The sequence below is a fragment of the Polistes dominula genome, unplaced genomic scaffold (genome assembly GCF_049000335.1).
Source record: "Polistes dominula isolate Pdom_NZ unplaced genomic scaffold, Pdom_raw_medaka contig_31, whole genome shotgun sequence".
Taxonomy (NCBI): domain Eukaryota; kingdom Metazoa; phylum Arthropoda; class Insecta; order Hymenoptera; family Vespidae; genus Polistes; species Polistes dominula.
In genome coordinates, this window is record NW_028300925.1 from 7,310,380 (window position 1) to 7,328,039 (window position 17,660).

Consider the following 17,660-nt stretch of genomic DNA (forward strand, 5'->3'; position numbering starts at 1 on the left):
TAGTAATTTTTTAAATGATAGTAATTTAGAATAATGTTTCTTTTGACTTTGGAGAAATAGAAAGAAAAATGTTCGCGTGACGTAACGCGTTTCATAAATCCACACACATTGCATAGGCATATAAATAAATACCTAGATCCTAACCAAAGATTCGCATAACTACGACGACCTAATTACGTTACCGTCGGTACCCTCTTTTCTTTTCTTTTTTTCTTTTTTTTTCTTTTTTTTTTTTACACAATGACTACCAACAATTAAAGCTTTAGTTGCGTGCGTGTATGTGTGTTCACTTCGAAGATCGCTTTATTGTCGGATGTAACTTGCGTGAGAAACTAAACGCGATGCCATTAGATCGCCGATTGATCTATCGATCCTTCCTACTTGCTCCTTCCGTTTAAACGTGGATCGTACTCGGGCGGGCGATCACGTGACTCTACGGGAATACTCGATTACACCACGTTCATCATCATCATACTCCATCAAAGTAAATTTACATTTGCGATAATGAATTGATTAGATTTGCGATAATATTTGTAAAATATAAATTAAATAATTTTTTTTTGTCTCTTTACGAATAAATGACAAATATTTTACCCTCTTAGAAATATAAAATCAAGCGCTAAATTATAAAAGGATTCTCATACTCAAACGAAATACTCAAAAAATGAAGAAACAAAAGTACACAAAAAAAAAAACAAAAAAACAAAAAAAATTGAAATAATTAGAAAGAAATAAAAGAAATCGTACCTTCGTCTTTGGCATGGCCCAAGATCTGATCGATGCTGTAAACGTTTTTCTTCTGATTGTAAGTTTGCGCCATAATATCACCGGCAAGAAAAAACGATTTTTCTTAACTTGATGCTGTAGTTGGAAGCGTGGAGGAGGATGATCCTCCTCACACGTGGATGATTTTCTTCTTCTTTTTCTTTTTGTTTTTTTTAAACGTCGAAGAACTTTTCGCAAATAGGTATAATAAAACGAAACATAATTCAAACAAAACAAAACTCAAATAAATCAATCACGAGTGTCACTCTATCGACGGCGACATATATATACAATATATATATATATATATATTGTATTGTATCTATATGTAGATTCCACAGGGCGTATTTTTGTTAAATTGAACGTCCTATTTTCTTCAGGTCGCACATGTACAAATCGCGAGACGAAAATCGAATTTCCCGCTTTCTTCTGGACTCGTTAATACGTACGAAATATAGTACAGGTTGTGTACCTTATGAACAACCATTCGTACATACGCAATACAAATGCGTACTCGGAATTATATACATGGAAAAGGAAAACAATCAGAATAGGATAGATAAATCGATCAATTGTATGAAAAAAAAAATCAATAAAAATAAATTAATGTAAAATCAAATATAGGTAAAATGTAAATAAATAAAATAAAATGTACGGATATATATATGTAAGTAAGAAATAATAATTAATAAGAGATCGGAAATGTGGTGCAAAAAGAATAGACTGATGGAAAAAATGAAACGTATGAAAAGGATCGAAACGGATATAGAAATAGATTAAAAAATATTAGCTTGTGATAGAAAGCGATAGAAATAGGAATGAAACATCCGTCCCGATGTTCGACGCGACTCTCCACCTTCCAAAGAAAATGCGTCAATCGACGGCGCACCACCAACTGGCTCGTCGGACATGAAAGCAGCCCTTAATATCGCATACACCCGCCCCACCTCGCAACCCCTAACACCGCCATATTAGCCCCTCGGCCAATGAGGGTGCGCGCTTTTCACCCAAAGCCACCCCGTTGTCGGGGGTTGAATGAGGCCTGGGCGGGGAATATTTTGCCCTTTCCGCGTAAATCCCCGGATTTTTTCTACCTTCTCCTACCCTCTCCACTTCCTCCTCCTCTTCCTCTTACTCTCTCTCTCTCTCTCTTCATCACTTTTCCCCTTCTTCTCTTCCTACCTGGAAAATCTCTTTCTCTCTTTTACATACACCACAGTCACCATCTTTCTTTCCTTTTCTATCTTCGATCCTCCCACAACATTTTCCCTCTTCTTCTTTCTTCTTCTTACTTCTTCTAGGATATGTGTATATTCATCTTTATTTAACTTTCGTATAACCGTTCCAATACACACACGCTCGCGTACCTACTGTCTCTTTTTAACTCTTCAAACAATCCTTCACCGATCGACAACAAGCTAAATTTCGGTGATCGACGATAATTCGCCACGATATCTGCTCTAGGAGAATTTCGTTTCTCGAGGATCATCGTTCGTTCTATTCTTACTCCGATCGAAGTGGTGTCTACCAATGAATCGGATATCTGTTTCGTCGTCCTCACCTTTCTCCTTTGCTAGACTACCTGTTCTTCTTCTTCCCTTCCCTCTTTTTTCTTCTTTTCTTTTTCGTTTAATATTTATTGTTTTTTTTTTCATATAAATTTCTAAACGTTATTTACTCTTCTTTAGGGAATTTTTGATTTTGTTCTTTTGCTAATGGGAATTACCGAATTGTATTGTTCTATAGGATTTTAACGCAATTATCGTTGGAGATAAATATTTTGTTATAATGCAGGTGGTTCGCATCACTGAACGTTACCTACGGGACACGTGCTCTTCACATATTCGATATCTGGCAGCTGTCGAGATTAGGATATCGTTCGATTAAGTATAAATTTATTATACGAGTTTCCCTATAATAGCTAATAAAATTTATCTATTATCTTCATCATAGACGACTTTGTTTTTTATCACTTCTTTGAATTTTTTCTTATGTTAAAGTTCAGTTTAAAAGTAGAGAAAAATTCTTTTATTTATAGTGCTTGATGTGTTCAACTAAGTAAGTAAAATGAAGCGTAACTGTTAATCCTGTCTAAGTGCTACTGGTATACGCTAATTGAAATGGAAAAAGATAAGAAAAAAAATATTCATTTAAATAGCACAAAATCGTACTATTTCTTACAATAAGATTTACCTTTCTTTAGACTAATCCTTCATCCTTTTAAGAAATAGGTTCATGGGTCAACAAAATAATTCTTTTTTACCTACTTTCTAATCCAAAACCACAACAATCATATTTTCCTAAGTAATCCACTTTTACTGATCTTTATCCTTAAATCTTTTCCATGAGTCTTCTACTAATATTAAGAATTAGGCTTCTGTTCACCATTATTCACACTATCTTCTCTTATGTATGTAAATAGAGTATATGAATGACACCATCCATCATGGAGCCTTTAACATTCTTTCCTTTCCAAAGATATATTAAATAAGACATCTTTTCGAATATCCATTACTGCTCAACATAAACTTCCATTATAATAACAACACATTTAGTCTAAATTTACTAGTTTAAATTGTTATTGAAATTTTTTTTATTTAATATTTATTTATACAAGATATTCCTAATATATAGACACCTAAATGAGATTTTTTGTGTCTAGAATTTAAGGGCACCCTATATATATATGTCTACTTGAATTTCTCTTATACCGAAACCAAATCATTCGTGTTATTGTTTCCTTAAAAAATATTAATTTTTATAAGGTTAGTTAAAATCATTTTATTTGACAAATACTAAAATTTATACTAGTTTTAACTGAATGAAGTGCTTTAATATTTTATCTGGCAATTTTTTTTTTATTATAATATGACAAAATCAAAGTTCGCCGATGTCCAAAAGGAAAAAGGAAAATTAATTTCCACTAGGGACAATACAATAATAAAAATGCAATTGTTATTTTAAATTCTGTAATCACAAAACAAGTCCAGATAGTAACAAAATAAATTAATATTTTCTTATCTTTATTTGCAAAATAAAAAGTAAAATTAAAAATAAACAAATATTATCTTCTTATTACTAAAAATGAAAAAAAATTCAATCCTTCGAGTATAATTGGCATGGATTGTAGAAATTAATTTAACAATAGACAAACTCGTCAATACCCATTTCCCATTCAAAATAAAACAATAAGAGAATAACAAAAGTATTTGTTATAAAAGAAAAATATAGAGGAGGGGGGAAAAAGAAAAGAAAAAAAAAAGGAAGAGAAATTTTGTTGAGAGAGAGATGTTTGAAAAAACATGGAGAGAGGTCCGATTAAAGAGTAAAACGAACGTATATGTGTATATAAATAAAAATATACATAGTTCCTACAGACTAGGAATGAGAATGAGAGAAAGAGAAAGAGATAGAGATAGAGAGTCAGGTTAACTTTATGAACAACAAGGTAAAAAGAGGAGAATAATGAAGATACAAGGAGGGTGGTGACTTTGAAGAGCCATCCGGCGATGATTAAATCTCTCTCGGTTTATTTGGCCGCACAAAGCTCACCAAGCGAATGGCACAAGATCATAGTAGATGCGATGCCATACCAGAGCGTATAGCGTGCTTTATAATGCAAATAAACCGTCGCATATAGGGGCCACTACTTGACTGCTCTCTGTCAGGACAGATAACAAAGTTTTGGTATTATACCTGTAACGGGACACAGCCGTTAGGTATCCATCCATCTATCCATCCATCCTATGGAGCGCATGAATTTTGGAATAGGTTAAAACAAAAAAATTTCACACTTCGTGTGTGTATGTGTTAAAGTTAGAACAAACTTTTTCATACAAACTCTACCGCCAGTATAATAATCATGGATGATAACGCACCGATTTTCATACTGAAAGAGAGACCAGAAATCATTTTCATCCTAAAACTCCTACCATAGTTAACCTTCTAAGAGAAGAATTATTATATTATAATTTACCATAAATGATAATATCTTCATTGTAATAACGGTAAATAAATATACAATTTACTTACTTTTCAGGCTTGAATTTTTGCCAATTGAAAATGAAAGAAAAATTGAAAAGATATATTTATTTAGTTTGAATTTAATTTGCTGTAAAGCATTACGACGAATTGACTAGTCATCCCAGTTAAAGGGCTAAAATCAATCAACGACGTATTAAGGATGTTTCTTTCAAGAGAAATATTTTCTGAAAAGAGAATATCTAAGTATTTAAGATTAAGTTTAAACGAACAGAAATGCTATATCATCCATAAGATTATCTTATATCTATTATAATTGTTGGACATTTAAAAAATGCTCTAATAAGTACAGATTTTTTCATCAAAATGTTTATAAATCTATCAAAATCGTACTCATGTTCCGTTTAATCTCAATTTATCTTCTTGCTGTAATACCAATTTGCACGGAACTAATTGCAGAATGTATAATCAAGCGCATTAAGGCAATTCTAAATGCTATTTAGAATTGTATATATATAATACATATAAATACGTACATACATATATAAGTATATACACATATATATATATATACATGTACTATGTACTATATCATGTACTATATATTATGTACTATATATATATATGTAGATATGTATCTGATATATATATCATAGACACATAGGTGGATATTCAAAGGTAATACTCATGATCATAGAAGCCAAAGATAAATGGATCTCTAATAAGCTTAATTATCAATAAGAAAGTTCTGATGGTATGCTTCATACAAACTAATTAACGTTAATCCGGATGTCCATTAGTCTCTCCCTTTATCTATCCATCTCTTTCCTAATCTCATTCTGGTATTTAGGTAGTTCGCTCCTCTTTCTTCTTGTTCGAAAATCCATTCGGAAATATCGCATTAAACGTGAGAAAATAATATTAATATTTACATAGTTTTTTTTATATATTTATTTATTTTTGTGTAAATTAACAAAATTAATTAATACGATCAAATTGTAATACGTTCAATTCTTAATATGAAGAAAAAGAGAGAGAGAAAGAGACAAAAAAATAAGGATCGTTCTCTTTGACACGATTTTTCTATACCAATCATTCGTGAGTATAATTGCTAGATCGTTGCATTCGGGATACGTAAAAGGAATCGAGAAACGAGGTAAAAGGAGTCGACGTTCTACAATAAGCAACATTAAATCTGCAAAAGAAGAAGGGAAATTCTCCTTTCAAGAATGAGAGAGAGAGAAAGAGAAAAGGAGAAGAAGTGGAAAGGAAGCAGATACAATTCACAAAGGATTCGTCGGACCGGCCAAAAGATCAAACGGTTACCACCCTCTTCGTCGCTTCCGTCAGCCATAACTAACGTACCTTGCTAAAGTGTCGAAAGTTAAATCATCTTTTTAAAAAACAAAATGAAAATATTTCATTCTTAAATCGTGTGGTCATCTTGTAAAAAAAAAAGAAAAACAAATAAATAAATACAAATAAAACATTTAAGTCGGCAAATTTTTACAAATAATAATTCAATATTTAATTTTTAATTGCATTATATTTTAAGGAAGGTATAAATAAGAAATGATACCCTAAGTAAAAATATTTACTATTCGTTATTAATTTTTATTAATATAAATATATTATTATACTTAAGTAGATACAAGTTTTCTTGGCATATTCCACTTTTTTGGTAAAGTTCTAAAGGTTGAAGAATAAAATTCTACAATAATTTGATATATCATCCTTTCTCATGTTGTTTACATATCAAATATCTCGTTAATCTCTTATAACGCATCCAATAAAAATTTTATTATCTTGTTACTTGGTTTCTCTTAACCTTAGCGAATCAAATTGACGGAATTCCTTTCTCTTGACAAAAGAGAAGAAAAAGAGTATCACATCGTGAATCGTCGTTTACGTCTACGTATACGTTGTAGACGTTCTTGGCGCGAGGGGGTTGGCAAGGGGTGGGGGCAGAGGATGGGGGTTGGTTACCAGCGTATCAGGGCCGTCATTATTGCCCCCTGAGGCCACGTGTGCATTGTTGTCGTCGAATATAAAGAGAACAACTACCACGGAGGCTTATAAGATGAATGAAAAAGAAAGATGGATTTATCTATCTATGTATCGCAAGATTTATCCTATTTCTCAAACGAAATCCTTTAGGCGCCACATCTTTTCTACGAAAAAAGGGATTAAAGAAAATAAAATTATAAAAGAAAATATCCGTAAAGGAAATAAAAAAAGAAGCTTTATGATTACACACGAAATACAAATAAAAAGATAATTTTCATAATTCGACCACAGAACCGATTATGATCTTGCTTTTGACACACACACATACGTAAAGAACCACGCATTACTGTATACGTATTGTATATTTCCCCTTCTACTCTCCATTCCTTATGCACACTCGCGCACAAGCCCTTTTCAGTCCACTCCAATTTTATAAAGCCCTTCTACATGAGAGTTTCAGGACTTATAAAATGATTTTAAATATTCGCCCATCTAAAATATCTATATTTTTGGCTAGCATGCATCAAATTGTATCGCCATTAATGGTCATCCGCTTAAAAAGGGCGACGGAAATACCCCCTAACTGGTCAACTTTATAATATATAGTAGTACCGATTAAAAACGTACTTACATACACATATATATAAAGACATTTAGTTTAGATATTTTAGATATTTAGTTATTATTATTCTAATAATAAAGTAATTAACAAAAATTACACATTTTTAAATTAAGAAGACAAAATTTTTGTTTATATCATCTTTAACAAATATAATAACAAACAGCAAAGAAAGAGAGAGAGAGAATCAAACTACAATACAATAATCTACTTGATGTGCTAAAAATTACTATACCAAGAATAAAAAAATAAAACATAAGACCAATATTAGTTTGTTAATAGAAGTTTGTATTATTTTATTTTATACATAAAGACTCAAATTTCCAGTTAATGTTATATTAAATTACAATGGATCAAAAAAAACAATTATATAATTTGCTTAATTTGATAAAGCAAATGTTAATAAACCTCATTCTTTTAATATAATATCAAAGAAAGAAGTAAAAAAAAAGTTAGAATAACTATCGAAATATTAGAAATCATAGGATCCAAACCCATTCTCTTTTTCAAAGTGATACTCTTCTTTTTTTTTTATTTTCTTCTTCTACTTTTTTCTTCCTCCGTTTGTTAACACTCCCGGAAGGCTCGAATCCTTTTCAGGCGACAACAACGCGGTCGAGCGACTACAGGACAGGTGAAGCAAGGGACGTACGGAAAGAAGGAGGATGAGAAAGTGGAGGAGGAGGACGACGAGGACGAAGAGGAAAAAGGAAGGGATAGGCAAGGGTAGTGCAGGCTGAGAAGGGTAGCTTGGGGTTCCCTCTCTTTCTTCTCTCTTTCTATTTCTATTTCTCTCTATCTCTCTCTCTCTCTCTCTCTCTCGTGGTTATATATCAGGAGCGTCGCGTTATTGGCCCCTGAGGCGCCACCGCGCTTTGTTGGATTGCCCACGACGCGCTGGATAAACCGAGTACGAAGAACCGTTGACTTTTATAGGATAAACGAGGTAAAGACTGCCCCACTCATTCCTTCTCTCTCTCTCTTTCACTCTTTCATTCCCTCTCTCTTTTGCTCTTTCTTTCTTTTGAGCATAGCTAGAGCTTCGTGTATCTTCACATTTTGCGTCTAAGTATTTACTAAAGTAATGTCATATTCTCTTAACACCCACGTGTGTCTACCTTGATCGTATAATGAAATTTTTTCTTATTAACGTACGATCATGTAATTTAACGTTACAAATAAATAACCGTCGTTTATAATTGTCATCTATTGTAGAATACAATTTAATAGATATATTTTTAATTGTCATTAATTCAGAAAAAAAAAACAGGAAAAAAAAACAAAAATAAAGCTAACATACTCTCATATAAAGTATAGTCGATAGTTAGTCAGATAGACCAAGAGAGTAGATCGAAGGCAACAAACAGAGGCTACGTCTCTGCTAAATAAACCGAGCCTCCACCCCTTTTTACGGGGGTTGCTCGGTGCGCCCCAGCTTGGCTGCCGGGATTTTATTAACTTCTGCACAACGCCGGCGCGCCGCCAGGTTTATATCTCTTTCTCCCTCTATCTCTCTTTTCCTCTCCCTGGATTCAGAGAGAGAGAGAAAGAGAGACAGAGACAGAGACTCCAACAAACAACCAAATAAAGAGATAGTAATTATTGTGTTTGTACCCAGTTTATTTCTTCGGTCGTGCCTTTCTCTTGCTCACGGCCATCAAACCATCGTGGTCGGGTTTCTCCCCAATTCTCCCTCTCTTTTCTCTCTCTCTCTCTCTCTCTCTCTCTCTCTCTCTCTCTCTCTCTCTCTGTTTCGTCACCCCTTTGTAAGAGAGAAAGAGAGAAAGCAAGCTTGTGCTAGAAAAACCATAGTACGTTTCTCACTGTTTTCTTTTTTTTATCTTCACCTCCTCGTCACCTTCTACTTCGTTCTCTATTCGTTCATTCTTTCTTTCTTTATTTTATTTCTATTTTTCTATATCTATATTTTGAAATATCTTTTTCTAACAAATTAAAAGTAAATTAAATGATTCTTTCAATTCAAATTGTCATTAAGATATTGTAAAACCAAGTTCACAATTATTGATTGGGATAATAATTTAAGCTTATTCTATCACGTAATAATTCTTTCAGAAATTATTATGCAAATCATTACTTATGTATGAAATACACACCCTGCAATTTAACGTTGAATCAAATCTGAACTTACAATCCCATTTTATTTATTTACTCGATCTCTCCTCTTTCTTTTTTTATTTATTTATTTATCCTTTTTACGAGTAACAGAGAAAGATAGAAAGATATATAATAGTAAGAGAAGAAAGAGTAAATTAGTTTACTTCTCGAGCGCGAAGCTCGTCTCGAGGACGAGCAGCATTAAAAGGACATGAGTGCCGGAGGGAAGGTATAAACGAGGCGGATACCGTGGCGAATTACATATATAGGTATCACTGAAGAGAAAGATGGATAGCAAGAGGAGACGACGAGTAGACGAAGAGAAAGAGAAAGGGAGAAAGATGGAGGTGGAGGAGTAGGTACCGGTACACCGGTTAGGAACGTTCGGAAGTCCGATCAGGGCCCATTGGCTTTGATCCGTATTGCGTGGATAGCGTCCTGCACGTGGCTGAATGCCACCCCCGTTTCTGCCACCGAGTGTTGCCACCCTAACGTGCTCCTCCTTCTCCTCCTATTCCTCATCCTCCTCTTCGAGCGAACCCCCTTCGGCATTCACAGAGAATCCCAAATGATCGTGAAATAACCGCTCACTTATATCAATTCACTGGCTCCTCTTTATAAAGGCGCATTCACGCGTGCCATCCACCGTCCACCACCACCACCACTACCACCACTACCACTACTAAGAGACTAGTGAAACCATTACTATAGTCATTCCTTCTACTATCACCCATGTAAGTCCCATTCTCTCTGTCTTTTCCTCGCACGACGACGCGTGCCTTTTTTTTCCTCCTACTACCCCTTCCCCTCACTCCGCCACCCTTTTTCTTTTCCTTCTTTTTGTTCTCCCTTCCGTTAGCCCTTCTTCTTCTTCTTCTTCATCTTCCTCCTCCTCTTCCACTTCTTTCAACCAACCCTTCAAACGACATAACCTCTTCTCCTTCATTCATCCTATCTTCGATCTGCCACCCCTTTTATATTCTCTCTCTCTCTCTTTCTCTCTCTCTCTTCTATACGGGAAGTAACGATAAATTATCGTAGTCGATTAAGTCAACCACGTAGAAAGAAAGAGAGAGAGAGAGAGAGAGAAGCTTCCCAGTCAATCTCCGAACTTTATCAGATGGCTCTTTTGACGAACAATATCTCACTGTGTTCTTTTAATCCTTCCTTAGACAAAGGATCAAGATAACCATCGTCAATTGACAGATACATCTTGAAACAAAATCTTGTGAAAAAAATTTCAAAATAAAATTTAGAAAATAGATAATAATAATAATAAAAACAAATATTTCTTACCCTTTAGACAATCGAATCGAGATCTCGATCTAATTGTAAGACGGAGAATGATAGCGACACAAAAAAATATCGACGAAGACTCGGAAGCAGGATAGTCTAAGGGTTCTGTCCTGTTTTCTTTTTTTCTATTTTCCCCCTTCCTTCCCCCTCGCCCGTTCCTTTTGTTTCTTTCCTTTTTTTCTTCATCTGTATCTAACGCGGTAAAGAATTCTGACAGTGAGATCTCAAAGATAGAAAGAAAGAAGAAGATGAAAAGTTTGGTGAAAAGGAGGAGGAGCAGGAGGAGCAGGAGGATTGAGAGGAAATATAATTGAGCGATTTGAGAAGATTTCTACGAGGGGAAAAAGATAAGGGGTGGGAACAGGGGCCGCCGCGATAAAGTATAATTATTTTCCGATAGAGTGGACATTATTCAGGAACGAGCGAAGAGTTATTGGCGATATTCATACTTTTATTAAACGACTGTCTCCTCCCATCCACCCCCCCTTACCTCTTACCCTCCACCATGCTTCATCCTTCAGTAGGAGGGGGTTTTCACTCCCACCACGCGCTCTACAATTCTCTTTTTCTATCGTCGAGATTCGCAATCGCGTTGTTCTTTCTACTATTTCAATACTCTTTTTCATTCTTTAGCATTGTTTTAGATTAATTAATGTAATTAGTGTGTATTGATAATACGCGAGATTTGCCATTTTTATTTCTCTCTCTCTCTCTCTCTCTCTCTCTCTAACTCTTTTTTAATTTTGTCTGTAAGAATTCATTTTTTGTAGAGACAATGAAAAAAAAATTTTTTAAAACAAAATGAAAAGATATTCCTAATCGATTTTAGTATAGAAAAGATTTTATATGTATCTTAAGTATTATGTATATACCTATATGTATCGTCTTTTTAAGAGAAAATCAACGTATACATAAAACGATCAATGGAGAAAGACTTTCTCGTCGACGTCTAAGTATTCTTATATCTATGTAAATGTATAGGTAAGATAGATATTATTGTCGATGTTCGCGAGGTGTCCTATACCTACCAATATTTCTGCGTGTTTCTCTCTCTCCCTCTCTCTCTCTCTCTCTCCACGACTTTCTCTTCCTACCTTGAAATATTTTACTTTATAAAAGGAGCCGCGCCTCGCTGTGCCGATGACACGCTGATAATGATACTCCGCAGCTATTCAGAAGCCAAGTAGCATTGTTAACTTTGCAATAAAACCGGGGGCGGAGGGAGGGGGGAGGGTGATGTCGGCGAGAGAGGATGAAGAAGAGAGAACAGGCCGAGAGGCAAAAGAGACGAGGAAAAGGGATGATGTAGGATGATAAGGGGGAGGGGAAGGAAGAGGAGGAAAGTGGGAAGGAGGGTGGTAGTGATGATGGAAAGAAGGAGAGGGGGTTAAAGCGACACAGAGAAAGCGAGATCTCATCTATTGTAAGGTAAGGGTTGATAATAGGTTGACATCTGCACTCAGCAGCCCCCGGTTCTAGCAGCTCGTTGGAAACGCAATTAATATTCGTAATTATGTCACGTCTCCACCCACCGAACATCCTACCTCACCAACCTTCGCCAACTCTCTCTCTCTCTCTCTTACTTCTGCTCCTTCTCCTCCTTTTCCTCATCCCGGTCGTACCCTCTCCTTTCGTCGTCATTATCACTCTTCCACCCACCACCGAAGAAGGATTTAACGAGATAAGTTACAATTACGACATCGGCGAGACATCTCTTTCTTTCCTTTTCTAGATCCGTCGAAATATATCTCTAGACAGGAATAAAGAAATATTTAAAAATTTGTCAAGACAAGAATTTGATTTTTAAAACGTTAGTTTTTACAACATATAATTCAAACGAAATAAAATTGTGTTTTAATGTTTAAATATCCGTGATATATTACACATATACCTACCTGCACGCATAATCGATGAAAATCCTATTTACCTCGAAGAATCTTTTCTCTTCATTCCTCTTATTCTTATTGTTATATTCGCCAATACGGTCTCCAACATAAACCTCGGATCGTGCTTTCGTAATACGCGATAATGAATGTGAAATTTATTTGCGGCATTGAAGCAACCGACCAACCGTGTTCTTCTCGACCGGACCCCTTCGAAAAACTGTCAGATACAGCTTACCACCTGCCGCCAATTCTAATTGCCATCGAAGGTGTCGCTTCTTCTTCTTCCATTACCAAAGTTTTCTATTTTCTACCCCGAATTTATTCCTCTTGCAATCATATTTTAACAAATCAAAATATAGCATAAGATATCTTATAATGTTTATCAAATATTTCTATTAGGAAATCTTTGCTATTTAAAAAAATTTAAACTTTTATCGTAAATTTGTAATTAATTGAAAATTTGATCCTATTAATTCTTCGGACAGGTATTTACAAAAATCGAACATTTCTTCCATTTAAAAAACTTAAATCTTTATTGTAAGGCGTGTAGAAAATATTATCAAAAGAAAAAAAGATATCTTATCTATTATTTCTAGATTTTTAATTAACCAAAAAATAAATCTTACTAATTGTTCAAGCATAGTACGTACCTTTACAAACAAAGAATCCGTTCAATTTAGCAGACATAAATCTTGGTAGTTATCGATCGAAGTTAAACTATCTACTTACTAAAACTCTTCACTAAAGCTAAAATATTCCTTTATTATATCTAAGTAAGCTCTAATAGATTACGCGAATTCCTGAGATATTTCTCCCCATACTCGTACGTATTACCCTTAGTTCGGTACCTTCACGCGTCCCCATCCGTCGTCGCTTATTACAAAATATATAATTCCCTTAGACGAGAGAAAGAGAATGAGAAAGAGAAAGAGATGATAGAGAGACTCAATGGGCCGGAAATTACGCAACGGAACTTGCGACTTCTCTCGTCCACCGAAAGCCCGATGTCCAAATAGAAAATGGATTAAGAGCATCGAGCTACAGTTTCGAAGCCAAGTCGTAGATATTATCGGTAATAGCGCAATTATGATAATGGTGGGTAATTCTGTACAAAATTCGGATAGAGAGAAAGACAAGGAAAGAGAAAGAGAAAGAGAAAAATCGAGAGAGAGAAAGATTGTGTGCGAAGGAAAGTGGAAGGAAGAGAAAGAGAAAGCCAGAAAGAGAAAGAGAGAGAGAGAGAGAGAGAGAAAGGCGGCAGAGAAGACAAAACGAGAAATAGAGAAAGGAAGAGAGAGAGAAACAGAGTCGAGAGAACTGAGACTGCTAATGAAGGAAACAGTTAGATTCAAACGGCCTCCAATAATTATCCTGCCAGCCATCCATATTATAGTCTTGACAATGCACGAAATTGTTCACACTTCCCTTGACAGTGCATCTAACGCTCTATAGTTCCCGAATACCGGTGGGAGGATAACGAGGAGGAAGAGGGAGAAGAGAACCGAAGAACCGAACAACGACGCTAAGAGAGTGTAAGGTAAAAAAGTGAAGGACGTTTGAGAACTTTAGACTACTGGAATGAAATCTTACACTATTACATTTATCCTTCCATGTCTAAACTTATACATTTATTATACGTCGAACATAATTGTTTTCTTTTTCCAAACAATAAAATGATATCAATAATCCTCGTAGAGAAAAAAAAAGAAATTATAAGGTCGTTAGATTCTTACATTTCTTTATTTTCTTCATTAATATCGTTTTTATTGCATCGAAATGAACTGAAAAATATATACCTAGCAAGTAGTTATCTTTCTATCTGGAGATATTATCTCTTTCAGTCGATTAGCGTTCAGTAGTAGAAGAAGAGGGAAATAGGGTAGTTCGGGGGTGGGGGTGATCTTCGAAGCCGAACGAACGTTCTTCACCGCGGACAATTAACCGCGATCAATGAAATTCCCCGCGGCAACCGCGGGAGTCGTTATTATACCACGAGAGTTGTTATACGCGTGCAATTTGCAAATCCCACCCCACGCAGACTCGCGCTCGTGATTGCGGACCTCTTAGGAAATATAATCAGACCGATGAATGCACACACGTCGAACGATAGTCGGACACGTAAATTCATGTCATTCGGGATCGAGCTTGTGGAAATCGCGCAGACCTCCCTTTACCTCTCTCCTCCCCCCTTCACCCCTCATTCCTCACCCCCTTCTCGCTTGCTCACTCACTCCTTCTCTCCCTCTCTCTTTCTTTCTCTCTCTCTCTCTCTCTCTCTCTCTATTTCATTCGCTCTCTTGCAATACATACATGCATACATACCCATCGTACCTCTCGACATTGATGTGTTGATATTAGTAGAGCTAATTTGATAGTTTAATCAATTTCCGTAAGCCGACGGGAGTTTAATAGTGATGTCATCATTTGCAACGGGGCACAATGGGGTTAATCTCGCTCGACGAGCTAATATTCGGAGAGTTAACGGAGTTTCAAATGCAGCCAGGGCCGTCATTTGCCCGCATCCGTTCGTCGCGAAAGCGTTACGATTACCTACCTACCTACGAAAAGGTGTGTATCTCCCTTCATCTTCCACTCCTCGTCCCCCTCCTTCTACTTCTACTCTTCCACATTTTTTACTCAAACACTTGAAACGCGTATTCTCTCGAAAATTTCTACGACGTTCATCGATCGAATAATAACATAAATCATACTAAACTAACTTCTCAATCTCGTCAAGCAAATACCAGATCAGTCGAATCGTTAAAAATTGAATAAAACCATACCGCGATAGAAATCATCGAAAGATATAAAATTACAACGTTTAATACAATGCTAATTTTATAAAAAAATAATCTAGTTAATAAGACAAAAAGTATATATCATTAAACGAAATAATATTAACGCGTAAATAAGTCTTTAGCCATTTCATTGGACGACGGGATAAACGAAAAGAGACCAGAGGAACGATATCCCTCATGATCTTAAAAACATCGCGCTAGATGAGAAAAGAGGGCTTTGAAATAGCGGACTCCTCAACTGGGGGACCGTCATTTTTTTCACCACGAGTAAAATTCGTGCTTGAACGTAAAAGAGAAGGAGGAGGAGGAGGAGGAGAATCAAAAAGAGGAAGATGGAACGAAGCAAACGGGGTAGAGTGAAAGAGTAACAGAGACAGAAATAAAGAATAAAGAGTAAAGAGTAAAGAGTAAAGAGTAAAGAGTAAAGAGAGAAAGAGAGAGGTGGTGACGACGCGTGAGCGGCAACGGGGGTACAAAAAGGGGCCGGAGGGTGGGGCGGGGGCGGATTACCACGGCGGCGGAATTAAAGATTCGCAGTCGTGTTTCGCAGTTTTCGTTCGAGCGGCCCTGCATGCGAATCCCCGAGCGGGCATATTAGGTGGAGGTACGCAGTTAGGCAATAACCGCTGTCAATAGAAGCCAGTCTCTCCACCTCTCTCTCTTTACTCTCTCTCTCTCTCTCTCTCTCTCTCTCTTCTGAAGTGGCCCCCACTCGAAAATGCTACTCGCTAAATTAGGTAGGTTATATGGGCTTCGTTTCATTTGCGAGCAAACTTTAATAAACGCTAAAATTGCGTAAAAGAGCAAGGTTTTCAGACGAGCGAATCAGGGTCCCAGAGAGACGTTGGGGGAAAGAGAGGACCCTGGGAAGCTTCTCTCCTTCTCCCTCACTCTAATGCTACTGCTACTCTACTCCTACTACTACTCTTCATCCTCCTCTTCCTCATCCACATCTACCTCCATAATCTCCTCCTCCTTTTCACTTCTCTCGGCACATTCACTACGCATACGTGCAGTCATGAAGCGGGTGACTCCAAACAATTTCCCCCTTACGGTTTTTCATTTCCTCCCCGCAGTTTCGTGTCGATTTAAATCTTCGAAGGACCCATTTCCTATTTCCTCATTTTTTAATCTAATCGATCGCTACCTTCCATACTTCCAATAAACCGGACTCCATGTTTGTTTCACTTATCTCTATATACGTATAGAATGTATTCCATTTCTAGTAATATCATTTTGAAGATTTATTTATTATAAGAATTGGCAAAAATGTAATAATACAAAATAAATAATATTTATTAAAAAATTATTGATAATGAATAATTACATATATGTAATTAATTATTTAATTACCTTAGAATACTTTTCACAGGATTTAATTCATGAGCGTCATGTTAATATAGTTTTGTTTTATTTTTTAATAAACTTGAAGGAAGAAATAAAAAATATTTACCTCAATAAGAAAAGAATATTATTGCCTTAAAAATTAGTTACTTTAATTTATCTTTTATACCCTCATTATATTTTTATTGTCAAAAATAAAAGTCACTTTTTGCTATTTATGAATAAAGAAGTATGCGGCCATTTTAAATGTTGCGTAAACGTGGATACGTGTTGCCATCTGATGACAAAAAGTAACAACGCTTGCGTTTGATTACCTGTTGCAACTACGAAGATCAGTCGATAAGAAAGAAACATATAAAAGAACTGATAATTATATTAATGAAAGGAAACATTTGCCTTTTGTATGTGCAAACAAAAGACGATCGAACGATTGTTCTACGATAATTAAACGATAATTATTTTCCTAGAAAAGTTTTCATTAACATATGGATCTTCGTACGTGATAACTTCGACGTGGCGAAACAATCGATATTATTTTGATCACAAAATTAATCATACAAGTTATAAGCAACGCAAATACTATTGAAATAAATTCAAGCATTTCGTAACAATTTTGTTCAATATTAAAACTAAAACAATATACAGAATTAATCGTATAAATGAAAATTGTAACAATAAGTCGATAAAGTAAAATGCGATAATAAATAGTAAAATTTAATACAATCATTTGTCCGATAGTTGGACACAGCGTATCTTGAGCAGTGATCAATCGAGTATTTTAAGGGCCCTGAGCATTACACACGTGTTTTTAAAATTGTTCAACTACATTGTTATCGAATAATTCTATAT

The 17,660-nt window shown here is 35.5% G+C and overlaps 1 protein-coding gene and 1 long non-coding RNA gene across 4 annotated transcripts in view; both read right to left on the reverse strand.

Annotated features, from left to right (window-relative positions):
- The window catches only part of hbn (aristaless related homeobox homeobrain), a 51,201-nt gene extending 49,532 nt beyond the window's left edge, over positions 1–1,669 (reverse strand). The window contains exon 1 of the mRNA XM_015335008.2: positions 748–1,669. Coding sequence (XP_015190494.1) covers positions 748–820 — 73 coding nt within the window. The 5' untranslated portion in view covers positions 821–1,669. The remainder of the gene's footprint in view (positions 1–747) is intronic.
- Positions 1,670–5,729: 4,060 nt separating this feature from the next.
- Positions 5,730–15,828, reverse strand: LOC149033004 (uncharacterized). Of its 3 annotated transcripts, none has more exons than XR_016176101.1 (3): positions 13,320–15,828; positions 12,679–12,969; positions 5,730–12,533 (listed from the first exon to the last, which is right to left on the reverse strand). It is a non-coding gene; the product is annotated as an uncharacterized LOC149033004 (long non-coding RNA). The 3 variants fall into 3 exon arrangements; XR_016176099.1 differs by having other exon boundaries at positions 12,679–12,995; XR_016176100.1 differs by having other exon boundaries at positions 12,679–12,976; positions 13,320–15,826.
- Between the last annotated feature and the right edge of the window lie 1,832 nt (positions 15,829–17,660).